General features: G+C 37.8%; 1 protein-coding gene across 2 annotated transcripts in view; it reads left to right on the forward strand.

Moving 5' to 3' along the window:
• The window catches only part of LOC134848570 (alpha-catulin-like), a 619,753-nt gene extending 602,420 nt beyond the window's left edge, over nt 1–17,333 (forward strand). For both annotated transcript variants that reach the window (XM_063866084.1, XM_063866085.1), the window contains 10 exons: nt 397–632; nt 2,652–2,774; nt 3,521–3,874; nt 6,053–6,331; nt 8,687–9,007; nt 9,372–9,710; nt 9,950–10,249; nt 10,655–10,894; nt 11,228–11,311; nt 16,126–17,333. In XM_063866084.1, the coding sequence (XP_063722154.1) occupies nt 397–632; nt 2,652–2,774; nt 3,521–3,874; nt 6,053–6,331; nt 8,687–9,007; nt 9,372–9,710; nt 9,950–10,249; nt 10,655–10,894; nt 11,228–11,311; nt 16,126–16,878 (3,029 nt within the window). In that variant the 3' untranslated portion in view covers nt 16,879–17,333. The remainder of the gene's footprint in view (nt 1–396; nt 633–2,651; nt 2,775–3,520; nt 3,875–6,052; nt 6,332–8,686; nt 9,008–9,371; nt 9,711–9,949; nt 10,250–10,654; nt 10,895–11,227; nt 11,312–16,125) is intronic.
• Nucleotides 17,334–17,343: the final 10 nt, after the last annotated feature.

Below are 17,343 nucleotides of genomic sequence, written 5' to 3' on the forward strand. Positions count from 1 at the left end.
AACAACTGTTCATTTTTTACCTACTCGAGATCTTATTACAAAATTAGATTCAAATATGGAGCGTGGAATAGAGGCCAACGAATAGCCCCTAAGCACATTTTGAGTTCTATATTTTTGATGCTTGGCTACGATTGGAATGTGAATACGCTATAATTGTGATATGCCACAAGAGACGATTAACTTGAAATATTCGCTATGTTTATCTTGACATTTCTTTAATAAAAAACTACAACAAATCTTGAAAATGTAGGAAAGTAATAAGATAATAAATATTTACTGAATAGCCGTTGTTTTTCTTTAAGTTCTGTTTTTAGCGCCTTTCTAGAAATCTGCAAGATTTCTTTTTGGAGTTTGTTTTTTTTTGGCTTTTTACAATCAGCATTTTGATTGTTGCAGCGCGTGGTCTGTGTCGCCTGGTGGACTCTGGGGCCAAGATGTGCTCCAACTCCTCCTCCTCAGGGACAGGGAGAGGGGGAGGGGGAGGGGATAGTGGGGATGTGGAAGACGTGTTCCTTCGTTCCCTAATGACAAATGTGGTCCGAGAGAGCTTCAATGTACTGTACAGTCTGGTGCAGCTGCTCAACATGGCAGACTCGTTGAAAGTGGGCGGCATACTAACCACTTATCACAAGGTTCGTTTCATTCTCTGTGTTCATTTATTTTGTTTTCTTTCAATAAATCCCACACAACCACAACAAACATACAATATTCAACGAAATAAACATTTTGCTAATGTTCCAACCACAGTTATGCAAAAGACATCAATGCCAAGAAATAAAGAATTTGACTGATTGTCCAGGTGAGTTGTTTTTCCAGTGAGCCCGCAGATTATAACACCTTTTTACAAGGATCATTCTGGGCCAATTTTTCTTGTTTAAACAGTTTAAATTTTGTAACGAAGTTTTTTTGGAATTCAGGATACGTTGAAGGCATAGCTGTGGCATTCAAAGGTGAATAGAATTTTTCAAATTTCCGTTTTGTAATTTATGCATTTTTACTCTAGCGAGCTTTCGAGCGTAATGTATTAGTACGAACCTTATTTTTTCCCAAGCATACTCGCAAAAAATAGTGCCTATTTTGTGGGACCTTAGCTATAATCACGTTGTAGCCGATTATCAAGCGATCGTGGCACAGATGGAAGGACGTATTACTCCTATTCTACAGATTAGAGGTTCAATGCGCACTTGCCGCTAGTTTTATTTTAGTGAAGTTCAATGGGGCGTGGTACGGATATGAGACCATTAGACTGCACATCTCAAGATTGCAGATTCCGATCCGACGCATATTATAAGTTTTACTAATTCGAGGCTTATTTCTACCTTTTCTTGTTTCACTTTTTAGAGCTGATCTTATACTTTTCTCCGATGTGTCTCATCTTCGATCCATGCAGATTTGGTATTTCAGTTTTTTTGTCGACAAAATGTTCCGAGACCTCCCCAAGAACTTTTTCAATATTTTTTCTTATGCTTTTATTACCCTTGCGATAAGCAAGGATATTGCAATCGGGTACTAGTCTCAATTTTTCTCCGTTCGTTTGTCATGCTATGTATGTGCTGTATTGCAGGTAAAGCGAAGCATGGCTTCGCCTGTGTGTTTAAAATTTGTCAAACTGCAGGTAATTCATTTCCAGGATGTTAGATTTTTTTTGCAATTTTTGTAGTTTTTCAGAATACAGAACAATTTTTTCATTTTTTTTCGATTTGTCACTTTGTAAGTAGTGATAGTCATTCATTTTTACATCGTAAGTAGTGCGAAGCTCAGCTTCGCCTCTGTGTCAAAGATTATTTTTGCTTTTTTTCTTAATGCTCTTTTTTGCCTACTAGAGCGACCTTTTGAACCGTTCGAATTGTAGCTTGCCTCTATGTAAATTTTAGCCTGGCAATTTTTGAATTGGAAAGCGTTAGAAAAACTGTAAAATCGAGATCGCGATCAATATTAGGAGGCGAAGCGGTCTTTACCGAAAAATAGCGTGTCTATTGTTTTGATTTACCTCATACTCTTTGTTTTGAGGGATATTTCAGTCTAGTTTTGTTAGGATTCGTTATTATTTTAGTAATGAGCGCACTGAATTATGGTATGTCCGTTTTATACCCAACCTGATTTGGCTTATCTGTGTATCTATTTGAATTTGTTGAGGATTAAGTTAATTTTTTATGAAAATGTTTAAATTGTCGTCAAAATTGTTTGACATTTTCTCTTTCATTCTTGTAAATTAGCGACCGATCGATTAGCAGATCAATCTTTTAGCATAAAAAGTGAAAAATGAGTCTTTTAGCAGACCAACGTACTAAAATTGATGGATGATTGATTGACAGACTCAAAAGGACGCTCAGTTTTAGTCAAGCTTCCCCAATTAAGATACTTACCTCAACGATGTGTCAACAAAACGATCAACTTCAAAAACACAGTCTAAATTAGCTGCAAAACAAAGATTTACGCGCACAATAACACTCGTGCCGAATGGAAGCGCAGCTAAGCAAGCGACCGCTAATCGACAATGCCGCCTTGGAAGTTAGCGTTCTGACCTGCTAATTCTTAATTAGCTAAGTCCTTAGCTAATTCTGAGTCTGCTAAAAGATTGGTCTTCTAAAAAACCGGTCTGTTAAAATACTAGCACCTTGTAAATTACTTCACTGATGAGCGTGTTGCAGGTGGTGTCTGTGCTGACCCACATGGAGAGTACAGTGAGCAACTTCCAGGAGTTTGTCCAGTGCTTCAGCCAGTTCGGATCTAGCATGGTTCAACTAGCCCAACTGAGTGGAGAGCGACAGAATGCAAGTGCAGCTGCCAAATATACACAATTTCATATTATAGAGTCGCAGTATTAATTAGTCGCTTTTTTGCGCCCAGAGACTGACCAAAGATGACCTATGTATAAACGAAGGTGGTTTGTACCTGTTGTTATTGTTGTTGTTGATGCTGTTCTTGTTGATGATGTTGTAAGCCCGGGGTCGATTTGGGCTCGTCCGTCTCCAGGTTCAGGAGCTTCGCGGCATCCACAATTTTTTTCTTTGAAATTGGAAAGTTGACGTTTTCAATGAACAGATCAATCTTTCTTTTCTGTTTCCTTTCGTTCATTGAATCTTTTCCAAATGTCTGTTGGCTATGCTCAAGTTCTAAGGGTGTTTTTTTTTGAACGTAATGTTAGTGGTGATTCTGATTAAAACGGTCTGTGACGTATCATTTAAGGTTTGACAGTGCAGTGGTGGTGAAATGAAATGAGTGGAAACCTTGTTGATGTTTGGTATTTAGCCTGCATGATGTTGATAACTTTAAATCTTTGTTTGGTTTGGGCAAAGGTATGATTTTAGAGTTTTTCCACATTTGAGAGAATTATATTCTCAAATAGCGTGTCAAGTGGATATTGCATCGTCGATCCGAATCGAGTGCTTGATAAGGTTTGCTATCCGCAGTGGTTTATTTAGTCTACTGTGGGAAAGATTACGGCTACTTGAAAGAGTGGTTTTTGATTTGTGCCTGGCACCGGTTGGTATATTCGCGGGATTTGTGTAATTTCTAGGACCTGCTGATGGAATGCTGTAGTTGCAAATTGAGTAGTACACGTGCAGTGCTTGAGAAGGGTACGATGATGTTGCTGACGGGTAGCAAGACACTCCTCAGACACCCCGAGTGCAACTCAGCCCAGAAGACCAGAGACTCCGTCTACCACCTACTCCACACCACACTGCGCTCATTCCATCACGCACTCGGGCTACAGGCACTAGAGGGCTGTATGTGTCGCAGCCAGGGGCACAACGGTGACTGCTGCTGCAGCTGCACTCAAGATCAAAATGTCGCAGGCGAGGAGAGGTGCTGCCAGAGCAGTGCAAGTAATAAACAGCAGTCTGTGCAGCAACTGTTAACTCAAGTACAGGTCAGTACATAGCCTCATGTTAGATCACGCTTAAAAACATTGAGGCATCGTTTTAATCTCCAGCATCACTCAGAAGTATCACTGTTGTGGTGCAACGTTTTGTTTTCCAAGTTTAGACATGAAGATACAAAAATGTTTGTCCTAGCCTAGTTATTTCCTATGCCAATTCTTACTATAAGCGGTTCATGTGAATAAACCAAGTTCACTGGTAGAAGAAAAAAAGTTTAGATTTCACTGACTGGATCAAATCGGATTTGGGCTAGAACGTTTTTTGTTGGAGAATTTGTCAAAAACTTCATCAAAAGCGATTTTTTAATAGTTTTTGTCTCATGAAAACAAGCGAATAATCAATCTCATCGCTTGTTTTAATACAAAAGACAGTTGTGATTTTTTTGGGTTAAATAATTTTGTCATAAAAAAGATTGAAATGCAATGATTAAAACCTGACAAAATTAATAACCAAATTTTTAGAAAAAAAATGTTTTTCCAGACTGTCCTAAAGAAGCCATAGTAATGCCAATTGATAAAAATAGAACAAAAAAAGATCCAGATAATTATAGACCAAAATCTCTTTTACCAGATTTTTAGAAAAATTTTCGAAAAGTTACTCCATAAACGCATTATTGATTTCTTAGATAAATATGGTATTTTAATTAAAACCAATTTGGGTCAGACCTAAATTATCTACAATAGATGCGTCGGTGGTAAACTTCTTGGAAGACACCCGAAATGATTGGGAATTGAACCCTAATGTAACACATGCAGTTTTCATAGATCTGAAAAAAGCGTTCAATACAGTTTCACATGATACACTACTACAAAAACCTGAAAACTGCGAACTACGAGCTCCCATACAGGCATTGTTGAAATCATATTTGAAAAATAGATCACAAGTAGTCAAAATAGGCTCCAAAATGTCGAAACTGAAAAGCATTTACTGTGGACTTCCACATGGATCAGTGCTCGGGCCAGTACTGTTCATTTTAATGATAATTGATTTTCCAACAGTTACAAACTCAGTGAACACATATTTATACGCTGATAATACAGCAGTGAAGCTTAAAGAACAAAACTTACATCAATATAGTGAGGATTTATCAAAAATAGGAAATTGGATGAAAATCAATAAGCTTACTCAGAACCTAGACACAACAATAAACATAAGTTTTAAAAGAAAAATAGTCATAGGAATAGACAAAATAGACGTAGGAACCGTTGATGTTAAAAAGTGCCTTTATAATATACGTTTGGGCATTCACATGGACTTGGAATTAGATTTCAAATTTCTTATTAACTTTTTCTTCAGCAAAAATGAATAATTTTTATGGCTTGCTCCTCCGATTTCTTGACGTACTAACGACAGCACTAATTAAAACCTATTTCAGTTATATTCAGCCAATACTGCAATATGGGGTTATATTGTACGGTACAGCTAAAAACAACATCACTACAAAAACTTGAAATGAAACAAAACCAAATTCTGAGAATTTTTTAAGAAAACCGGAGAAATCAGTAAGTAACATTTTTTCAAGAAACCTACAAGATATGCTCAGTGAAAGAATTGCACATACACTAGATATTCAAAACTTAAGTTTATCTTTTACGGAAAGATTTAAAAACTGAATTCCTAAAAAACTCATTTTTGGACTCGGAGATTGAGTTATTGAAACATCGAAGAGTTTAAAAAATCAAACCATCGAATAATTTCACTAGTAAAAGCCCGAAAAGAATAGGTGCAAGGATAGTCAATTAAACACTTTTTTCCATGATTTTTGCGATTTATACATCACAAATAATAAAGAAATGATAGATCTTTTTTCTAAAAGAGGGGGTTGTAAGGTATGGACAACTAATAGTAGTTAAAATCTTGGTACTTCTTAGAAATTGTACTGATTAATTAAGGCATCACCAGACTAGGCCTATCGGCTTTTTGATGTCCTTGCATATCAGAATTATGTAAATTGATAAATGTCTGTTGAATAATCTCTGATATGAAAACAATTTATTAGTATTATTATTAATTTGCTGGGCTTCTTAAACTCTATCGCCTGCCATTGTACCAGAGCCATACCTTTTGTTCAGTTATTAGAGATGAGGGAGTGGAGGTGAGGGGTAAAAGAATAGTTGTGAATGATGTAAATGATGATGATGTTGTTGTTGTTGTTGTTGTTTATGTAGGTCCTGATGTGTGATAGTGTGGCGAGTGAGAGCATGAGTGAGTGGAGTGTGAAGAGAGTGAGGGAGCTCATCTGTGCAGTGAGGAGTGAGTTGCACTCTCTCTTCTCCCCTTCCTCTTCCTCTTCTACTGCGACTACTCACTACAATACTAACACTACTTCAACTGCCGCCAACTCTAACACTGCTGCAAGTCAGGTGGCCATGTCGGTGCCAGAGGAGGAGAAGAGCCACATATTCAATGCACTGGACCACATTCTCTACATCTGCCACACATTCTCGGTTAGACACCACAGCACACTATACACCACGGCCCACTCCTTTCATGAAACCCTTACTCATTCTCTCAACTCAATTAGAGTGGGCTGCTGACATTATCAACTACAGTTGGCTGATCAAACAAGTTACCTGCTACTCATACTCCCCTCCTTGCAAGAACCGCATTTTGAAAGTTTATTGGTTTTTAGGGATTTCTAAAAAGCTAAGATGCTCTTTGTTGACTTGACTGATGAAATCTGCTCCTGAAATAGTCGGTAATTTTTAGATATTAAGAGATGTTGAAGATATGTTTATAAATTAGTATAGGCTTATTTTTACTTTATTTATTACACTTTATAGAACTCTAGAGCTGCTTTTTGTCTTGTTCTCGCTAGTGTTTGCAAAGCGCAGCTTCACCTCTGTGTAAATTGTTTCATCCGAAATTTGTGCAAGTGACCATTTTGTTTTGTTTTTTGCTTTTTAAAGCTCCCCTCTTGCCGCTTTCTCACTTGTGTTTCCGGATTTGCAACTTCGCCTCTGTGTAGATGATAGGAGCTATGTTGGAATTTTAATCCCGTTGGGGTCAACTAATTCTTCATGCATGCTAATTTTTTTTGAACCGACTTGCTTCAAAATCAATAACGATATACTTAGCGGAATAAAATGACTGACTACCCTTGCTATACAAAATTCGGACCCAGTTAACATCCTCCCCCATAGTTGAGTTGAGTTGAAGGGGAAGGGGGAAGGATGTTAACTTGATCCCAAAATTCTTTCCATCGGAACCCTAACCTGGTGCACAAGAGCTGCTCTTTTTTGTAACATCTTATTGCAATTCGATCTGATTACCTTCTCCAATGTAAAGTTTATAGGATGTAGCATATTTTTTTTACCAGCGTGTAGCTTAGCTCGATTTTTTAAGCTTGACTATGAAATATTTTACAAACGCTTCCAACTCGAATAATGATCATTTGAAAGTTATTACGTTAGCGATAAGCAAGCATTATCAAATCGGAATATAGACTTTTTTCGGGTTAACAACTTGTTTTACAGCGTCAGTTGAATCACTTGGTATCTCGGTTCGTAATGAATTCTAATTTCCAAGCGTCAAATGCACGCTTAGTCTGGAGGTAACGAATACGCCTGGGGCGGCAAAGATCCTGGGTTCGAATCTGACCACGACCTGTTTTTTTTCAAACGTGAATTATTGCGTTTAAACGGAAAAAAATTGGCGGCTTATAATTTGCCTGCTTTTGTTTTCTCGACTTAGTCACCACATCTTAGAATTTTTTGCTATATGCAGTTTTCAGTGTAGTTGCTTGTCCTGTTTTCATTTCTTCCCTCAATTTTTAGTTTCACTAACTTTGACTTCGTATATTTTCCTTTTAGTTACTCTTGTAAATTTTTTTTGGCTTAGAAATTTTTTCGGGGTGAATGATTTCCGCTTTTATCGGCATACTTTTTATCGGCTTTTAAACTTAATTTTGGGTTGTCGAGGGAACGTAGTTAGTATGCTTTCCTCCGAATCGCACAACACATTAAAAATATCAGAATAGAATTATAAAATTTTTTTCATAGCAACAATTTATTTTCGCTCGAATATTTTAAAATTTTCATCAAACGCCGTCTAATGTGTATCTGGAAGTGTTTTCCGCAATTTGAACATCCTTCCAGACAAATTTAGAAGTTTTTTAATTGTGTTTTTTTTTTGAAAATTATGCCGTTTCTTTGGATTTAGTTGATTCCTTTCCTTTCCTGGCTGCTAGCTTGCAATGCTATTTTTGTGGTATGGCAAGTGATGCGAAGCTCTGCTTCGCCTTTGTGTAGGAGTAATACTAGTTCAAGTTTTTTTTGAATAGATAAACTGAATCTGAAACGGAAACCGAAAATTCGAGCTGTGAAATCGACATATTGTCACTTTTTAAGTGTCGATGAGCCGTGTTCAGACTTTTATTGAAGTCGTCTGTTTTTTTTCACGAAAATGTCTGAAAAGTTGATGACGTTCAATTTTAACTTTTTGTAGTTTGATTTTTCATTTATTCATTTTATATCCATTTGTTGAGAGAAAGGTAAATTATGGTCTCTAAATATGTAACGGAAAAGGCGCGAAAAACAATTAACGTGAAAAAATTCCAATTTCGGAAGTGGAATTAATTATTAGATTGTCAGGTAAACCAAAAATTTTCCTATTGATCTAGTTTTCTCAATTTGGATCAATTTTTGAATAAAGTTTCAATCATGAAAGATTCTTGAAATTCAAAAGGTTCGAACTTTAAATTTTGCTTAAATCTTCGAAAATTGAAAAATGTTTGAAAAAGCTGTTTTTTTTCTGTGTGAGTTCATTGACATTTTTCCAACTGTCTGTTGGCTATGTTTAAGACTGAAATGGAAGGAGGAGGAGGGGACGTGGAGAAGCTATTGCAGAGGTTCTCGGCCGAGTTGGACGATCTGGTGAAGACTCTGCACAGTACAGTGCTGAACCAGAGTGCTCTCTGTCTCACCAGCCAGACGGAGCAGATGCAACACTCGCTCTCCTTCTTCAAACAGGCTGCATCCGGCTCCTCTTCTTCATCATCCTCAAACAACACAGGTGCTGCTGGCAGGGGCGGCGACGGCCCATCAGCTGCAGCCAACCAGAGCATCTCGGCTGTAGAGAAGGAGTCAACCAAGTTCCAAATGTACGCAGACCAATATCAAAACGTACGTATGAACTGTTTGTCTTGTAAATTTTGATGAATCATAAATATTAACCGCTTTTAGTCTTCTAGTTTTTGTTAATTGTTTTCCAGCAACTTCCTATAATTTAGTTTTCTTGTCACTTGGTGAAAACGTCATGACCTGTATTTTGCATATCAAATACGAAACGGGCGGGGATTTGAATGATGCAGATAGATGAGATGGTGTTGAGATTCGCCGCCTGCTTTCTGATAGTATTGCTGCGCATCCTGAATACATGTTCACAATTAAGGAAGCTTATTAACTGCGGTTTCTCCATTGGCGAGGGGAGCTCCGTCTGTGTTATGTAGGGAGTGGAGGGACTCCGAAGTGATATGTGTTGTTGTAGTTGTGCGGACTGTTGAGGAGTGTGTTGTGTGAGAGTACAAGACAGAGGGTGCGGATGGAGTGGTGTGGAGTGTGCATTGGCTTCTTCTCCCACCAGCTGCTGCTGAGTGCACAGACTGCGGCTCTCTACCCCAGCAGCAAGATAGCCAATGAGAACCTGGCAGTGTTCACGGAGGTGTGGAACTCACACATGCACCACTTCTCTTCCCTCATGCACGAGGTAGTGGCCACAGCCACAGCTACGACCACCTCCGAGGACACCGCTGCCGCACAGCTGGCACAGCAGGACTCTCCTCAAACACTGCAACTGTTCACAACCATGCCTCCCACATCCTACTTGGTGAGTGAGAATGAGAAGCATCAAACAACACTCAACTGCTGCTATATCACTGTTTAGCAGTAGATCAAGCATCAATGGTATTATTTTCACACCTTTTTCATGTGTTCTCTGGTGCATTCAATAAATTTGACTATCGAAAGCTCACTAGTAAAAAGTTCAATGGTCTAGTCTAAGGTTTATATTTGTGTTGTCCTGTGAGCAAGTGTGGATTGTTGTTCAGTGTGTTGTGTTGTGTGTAGGGATTATCGAGAGTGCGCAGACTGGGACTGGAGATGAAGCGGGTGGCGTCTGTTGTGGAGAACCAAGTGAACATCCTCCACTCTTATCTGCAGTCAGAGGCACTCCTCCCTGTCCAACTCAACAGCCCCAATCCCCACTCATCTTCCTCTTCTCCCCCTCAACAGACGGCAGATTTGAGCAGCTGTTCGGATGTGATGAAGCGGTGTGGGAACCTGTGCAGCATGGCATTCGCCCTCTACCTCTTCACTAACAGTCAGGGACCCCTCAAGTCCCCACAGGACCTGTTCACTCAAATACAGGTGCATCATCTCAACACGCACGCACACACACACACACACGAGAGAGACATCACTCCTTTCATACACATACTCTAGCAGATGTAGATAGATGTGTCGAAGACAAGTCTTTCCGAGTAGCAAGTTCGCGCCTAAAATAATACCGTCACGGGTCAGGGCAAAAGGTGGCCTGTTGCTTATGTTCAATACCAACGCGCTGATGTTATTGAAATCTAATGACATCTTGAATTATTAATCAGACAAAACGATAGTTTTTGGTAAATTTGACGGAAATAAATCAGTTTTTGACGTCAAAATTTGTTGGCCAAAACAAAAAATATTTCCAACTGTTTTAGGTTTAAGTTATTCACATAATTGCTTTTTCGATCTATTATCGCTTTGTGGTATTGGTTAATTGACTGTTGGCAGTTCTTCATGGAAGAGGTGTCCAAAATCCACTCTCTCGTCAATGACAAATCACATCAGCTGATCTCCCTCGCAATGGGAGGCCAGCTGCAGCAGCAACATCATCAACAGCAGCAGTGTTTAGAGACAGGGGTAGCGTCTGACTTGAAGAGACTGCTGGCAGAGACTATTCCAGAGAGAGTGAACTCACTGGCCCTACTCTTGTCCTCGTCTGATAGAGATATCACCAGTTATTTCTTCAAGGTCACCATCCACTACCTCATTCAACCGCCTTCCTTTTTTCTCAAACATCTTTTGACTGCATTCTTGTGAAGCTTCAGTTATTTAGGCTGCAAAAGTCTAACGTGCAAAAACTTCAAAAGATGTGAATAAATCTTGACCTCAAATCTCGGTGACCTTAACATAAGCTACATATTGTTAGAAAAAAGGAAAATTTTCAAGATATATTTTTCAGTTCCATAAGTTAGGTAAAACTCTTCCAACTGCTTTTTGTCTATTGCTTGAAGCTATGTGAGAACTTACCCATGTTGTGGAATGGGGTAGTCATTGTGCTGTGAACAGAGTTGCTTGTTTCAGGTCGAACACAGTCTCGAGGAGAGCAAAAGCCTGTTGGCACTTCTACTGTCGCTTGTGCAATACTACTTTCAAGCTATTTACCTGGTGAGAAGAACATTCTTTAACCTACAAGCAATGTTTGCGAGAAAAACAGGTGTTTCAAAAGCACTCATTAAAGTTTGTTTTTGCGCGATCGGAACGTAGTGTGATAGTACGATGCAACTTTTTTTTCCAATCTAAGTCGCAAAAAAGTGTTCATTGAAAGTGTTCATTTATATGGAAATTTCTCTGTAGCATTGGAAATTGCATATCATCTGTTCTCTGCTTTATTTGTGACTAGTGTTTGTAATTAATTAAAGGTCCGTGGCTGAGTGGTTAGTGCATGAGACTCATTATCTCTAGGTCGCAGTAGGTCGTAGGTTTTAATCCGAGACATAGCCATTTTGTTTTGTTACTAATCCGAGGCTTATTTCTGCTTTTTCCTTTTGCACTTTATACAGTTGCTTTTTGGCGTATTCTCGCTAGTGGTTGCGAAACGCAGCTTCGCCTTTGTGTTACATTTGTTTGACATTAGATAAGTAATAAGTTAACACAGCTGTTGCTTTTTTTAAATCGTCAAATGAACCGAAAAAGCTGATTTTTGATATGCAGAAGTTATACGCAATTTGGTTTAATACCTAATTTATTACATGCACAGATAGTGTGGTTGCCTTGAGTCTATTACATTTTAAATTATTACATGCAAAATTTGAGTTTTTGTGCATTTTAAGGCTTCTGAACCTTTGCCGCTTTATCACTCGTGTTTGCGAAGTGCAGCTTTGCCTCTTTGTAAAACACCGCCTTACACTTGCGAGAGTGGTGTTTTAGTATGAACGGTATTTTTGTTCAACCTAACTCGCAAATAAAAGTGTTGGAATGTTGCGATAATCACGACCTGTAGCATTAGAAATTTCATAGTATCTGTTGTCTGCTTTATTTATGGCTAGATTTTGCCGATTGTTAAGCTTCTGTGGCTGAGATAATAAGGTGTGAAACTCGAGGTCGAAGGTTCGAATCCGTCGGGTGGCAGTTTTTTTTATTCCAGGCTTATTTCTACTTTTTTATGGTAATTTATAGAGCTGCTTTTTCGCTAGTGTTTGCGAAGCACAGCTTCGACTGTCTTGTAGTTACGCTTGCGATAACGAAGCGTTATCAAACTGGAGTATAGACTTTTTTTCTAGTTAAAGATTTAGTTTAACAAAATCAGTTGAATCTTTTCTGCAGCATTTAATTCTGCATCATTCAGTTCCGCAGCAACCAAACATAGTCAATTTTTAAAAATGTTCAAATTTAACTACTGACTGAGTACTAGTTACTTGTCAAGTTTCTTTACATAGTAAGTTTTTGTCGGCTCTACTGGTGTCTGCTCAAAGATTATCGGCCTTGTTCTCCCTTCTTTCTTTTTTATCCAGTTGCTAATTTGAATTTCAAATGTCTTGCTCGGCGTGTTTGCGTAGAATTCCTGTTTGATGAAAACAGGTATCATGAAAGTGCAAGGGTTTTTAATTTCATTATTTTTGAGACTCGTTGGTAAATTTTAAATACTTCTTGCAAAATTTTCTCCCTAAAGCCTTTCTACCGAGTTTCAAAAAAGGGTATACATAGAAAGAATGCCTATACTTTTGTGTGCCTGCATACTCCCCCTGGTCTTTTTTTGCTTTCCTTTTTGTCTACAGCCTTCGAAAACGTCTGTGGAGGGAATATTTCATCGATATTTTTTCCGTTTTCTCGGAAACTAACCTACCAAATCTGATATTTAGGTTTAAATGAATAGAACGGAGTTGAAAACTCCATTCAATAAGCGGTTATGCCCAAACTTTTTTTGCACATAAAATTATGGCCCTCGAATTTTTCTCAAAAACTAAGTTCCTAAACCTGAGATTGTGGGTTCAATGGAAATAACGGGTAGTGGGAAGCTCCCCTGCATTAGCGGTGCCCATCTTTTTTTTGCATCTGTGGTGCCCAAAAAAATTTAATCGTCCTCAAATATTCAATTTTTGAGCGTTTTTTAAAATTTGTTGAATTTAACCAAAAAAATACCCATCTATATCTGGATCTTGGGTTCAATCCGAAATGCAGGATGTGCGAAGCTCTTTTGCGCCCAAATTTTCTTTCAAAATATATTATGGCCCTCGGAACAGTCAAATCTTGGATATTTTGATCATTTTTTGAAACTTTTCTCGAGAACTGCCGTGCCAAACCTAGATTTTTGGGCTCAATCGAAATAACAGATCGGTTGAATCGTTTCTACATAAGCGTTTACGCCCAATTTTTTTGAAACTAAAAATATGATTCTCGGAAATGTCAGCTCTCTGATTTGCTGACCGTTTTTTGGTCTTTTCTTGATTACTATCCTGCCAAAACTGATATTATAGGTTTATTCGACCCAACGGGTTGTTGGATGCTTAATTTTATTTTTTGCTACGCGCAGTTTCTGCTAGAAAAAAACTTATGGCCTTTAAACATGTGAAAGTTATGAAAATTGGACCGTTTTTGGAATTTTTTCACGCGACTCGAAAATAACTTGCCAATCTAAGGTTAAGTGTTCAATCGAGAAACACGGTTTGGGTAATTTTTGCTACTTTACCGGCGGCCACGACCTGCTTTTAGCAGAAAAAACTTAATGATTTTCAAAAACTACCCTATCAAATCTGAGATGAAATTTTCAAACGGAAGTGGTTGTGTGAATTTTTCTTGCAGAAGCGGCTGCTCCTTATTTTTTTTGTAAAAGAAAGGCTAGGTGTTTAGGAAAATTCCAAATTCTTAAAAATTTTCCTGACTTTTTTGCGAAACTGAGGTTTTGAGCAAAGTCTCATTTTTGAAATTACGCATTTAGTCCCACATTAGTAGAACAAAATCAACAATACTAAATACTTACCTCCAGCTTTAGCTGAGCCCTAGGTGTCTTTTATCGAAAGTTTTTTGTCACCTAGTTTATCAAGATTTTTTATTTTTTTTCGACTGCTTTTTATAATTGTGTTGCATCGCAAGTGGTGCGAAGCTCCGCTTCGCCTCTGTGTTTAACATATGTTTTTTAATTTTCGTGTTTTTAGTTTTTGTTTGTGTCAAATTTGTTTCTGACCTGTTAAACACAACTGATGTTGTTTCAAATTAAAGAGTTATAATATTCAAAAAAAAATTAGGGTGTAAATTTATCCAAGGAAAGCCTTGTTGATCTGATAAAATTTTAGTTTCTGAATAGTCGTTTATTTAGTTCAGTTTTAGAGGATTGTGTGATGTAACGCAATTTTCAGCATTATAATAAACAAATCTTTGTTTTGGATTTTGAAGAAATTGATTAAGATTCGATGAACGTAGTTCAGAGTCTTACTTAAGTTTTGATGATTTTTTTTTGTTCAGGAAAAGTCTTGAAATTTAGTCAGGCTCTAATGTGATTACGTGTTTTTTCAAACTTTGACTTTTGATTTCCTTTCAAAATCAGTTCTTTTGTTAAAAAGAAGACAATTTCCACTGGAGTCAGCTTAGTCTAATAAATATTACGAACCTTCGTTTTTTGTACTAAGGTCAGCTTGGTGTATTATCAAGAACTTTTTTTTTTCGGGCACCCTTACAGCTTTTTGATAGCATTCGAATAGTAATAAGTTAACACAGTTGGTGCATTTTTAATTTATCAAATGAACCGAAAAAAAGCTATTTGTTTCAAAGAACATAACAATAATGAAAACTCGATTTCAGAAATCTTTGTAACTCAAAATTTCTCGCAATTTTTTGTAAAGCTTATTTTGTACATAATGTAGTTTTATGCTTTGCAATTTGATACATGCAAAATCAGTGTAGATGCCTTCAGTTTATTATATTCCAAATTATTACATGCAAAATTTTGTCTATTTATATTTGGTGCCTTTTTTGCTGAATGGCATTGGCAATGTATTTGCATATATAGCTGCTTTATTCGTGACTAGTGTTTATCGGTGTTTGAGCGTGCGTGGCTGAGTGGTTATTGCGTGGGACTCAAAATGTCTTAATTGCAGCAGACCGGATTCTAGACCTAGCCGAATTTTTGTTAATTCGAGGCTCATTTCTTTTTTTTTATTGCAATTTCTAGAGCTGCTTTTTGTCGTGTACTCGATAGTGTTCGAGAAGCGAAGCTTCGCCTCTGTGTCAAAAAGTGCCAATCATGAATTGTTCTGAGTCAAAGATGCTTAAAGGCAATCTAATTTTTTCTTCGAAGTTTGAAGTTAGGGATTTAAAAAAAAAGTCAGTTTTCTTCTGTTTTGTTTTTGCGTTCATTGACTGTTTTCCAATTGTCTGTTAACTATATTTTAAATTGGAAAAAGAAATTGGATGAATTCACAAAAAAAAAACATTTAAAAGAATTCACAAAATTTGAGTAATCGGTAAAATGGATGTTTGAAAGAGCTCGCAAAAGTTATGGTTAAAATGGAGTTAACGAAATTCGGACTGACATAGGATTGATGCATAGCTTTTACAATCAAAAACAGGAATTGTACATTTCGTAAAATGTCGGGAACAGTCATGAAGTTAGTTCTCGATTTAACCCAAGAGTCTAAATATTCCGCTTGGAGAAAACAATTTCTAGAGCTATGTTATTGAAACAGATTTTTTCACTTTCAACTTTTGAAATTCAGTTTTCAATTTCTTATTTGATTTCATTGTGAGATGTATTGAGACGTGAAACTTTAAAGTCGAAGTTATTCTATTCTAAGTTAGCAAAACTGAAGGTCTTTTTGTATCTCAATGGTAAATAGAAAGAGTATAATAAGCGGTAAGCTAAAATTTGAAGGAAGTTCCGATTTGGTTTCACAAATCTTCTCGTGAAACCATACTTGATAACTCATCGTAATTTGGTTTGTTCGAGATAACAATCTGTGGTGCAAAATTATGGGTGTTCTGTTTAGACTTATCTACCGGACTACAACTGGTCAGTGAATAGCAATCTGTTGCAGCAGAAGAGCAATTTCTCAGGGGCCGCCAACATCACATTCCAAGTGGCCAATCAAGTGCCACAACAACAATATCCTTGTAACATTCCACAGCAATTGCAATCACAGTTTCAAAATTTTCGCATGCAACAGATGACAGCAACAGGGAGCCCGAATAGCAACACATTCCAACAGCTCCAACACAATCCAAATTCAACTCACCAACAGCAGGCATTCGACTACTCTTCAGGAGCACAACAAGGACCCAACATGTCAATGATGGCGGTAATGAAAGCAGGAGGGCAGCTGCAGAGTGCTGGTTCATTTGGAATGGGATTTCCTCCTGCCGACCACAATGGAACTTTTCCTGTTCAAAACACGAACAACCAGTTTAACAGTCAATCGGGAGTGGAGACAATTGCAAGTGGTGTTAGCGGGGGGTTCCCTAACCAGATGACCTACTCCGCAGCTAACATGCAACAAGGAGTGACGGGTGGAACGAATCAACAGCAGGTGTCGCTACAACACATGCAACAACTGCAGTATCATCCACAGCAGCAGCAACACCAATTCATCCCTCCCATATCCATTTCTATATCTAATGCGTCTGCTTCTTCTCCCTGTGGTGTCTGTCCCCTTAACCCCCCTCCCCCACCAGCCACATTCGCTGCAATCTCGTCTGGAATCGACACCCTCAAGAAGACTTCTTCATTGTTTGACAGAATGTGAACGACAACACAACGAGCCAATATTCACCACACACTTTTGTTGATCAGTGGACATGACGTCATCTCTCTTTTCTTCTCTTCTATCTACCGGTCCACTGTCCACTCTTACTCTAAATCTCCTCATTTGCAAGCTACTTACCATTCATGTTCTACTTACTTACTCTTGAATAAGCCCCCGTGCAGTCATCTAATCGAACCAGGCGCATCAGTGAGAGACTCATCCTCATTATACTCTCTCACTATTTGTACTTTTGTCTCTGTCCTCATTTCTGTTTCTTGCTAATCAGTTTTTTTCGCATCATGCTGTCCTTTTCGCCTCACAATCAGTTAGTATTAGTAAATTATTGCTGCCACTTTCCATTATTTATGCACTCTAAATTTAGTTTATCACAAATTGTACAACAAATATTAATCAATTAAATGTTCTCGGTTAAAGTTATTGAAATTATATTGACCTCAGTTAAAA

The sequence above is a fragment of the Symsagittifera roscoffensis genome, chromosome 6 (genome assembly GCF_963678635.1).
Source record: "Symsagittifera roscoffensis chromosome 6, txSymRosc1.1, whole genome shotgun sequence".
In the NCBI taxonomy this organism is placed as follows: Eukaryota; Metazoa; Xenacoelomorpha; order Acoela; family Convolutidae; genus Symsagittifera; species Symsagittifera roscoffensis.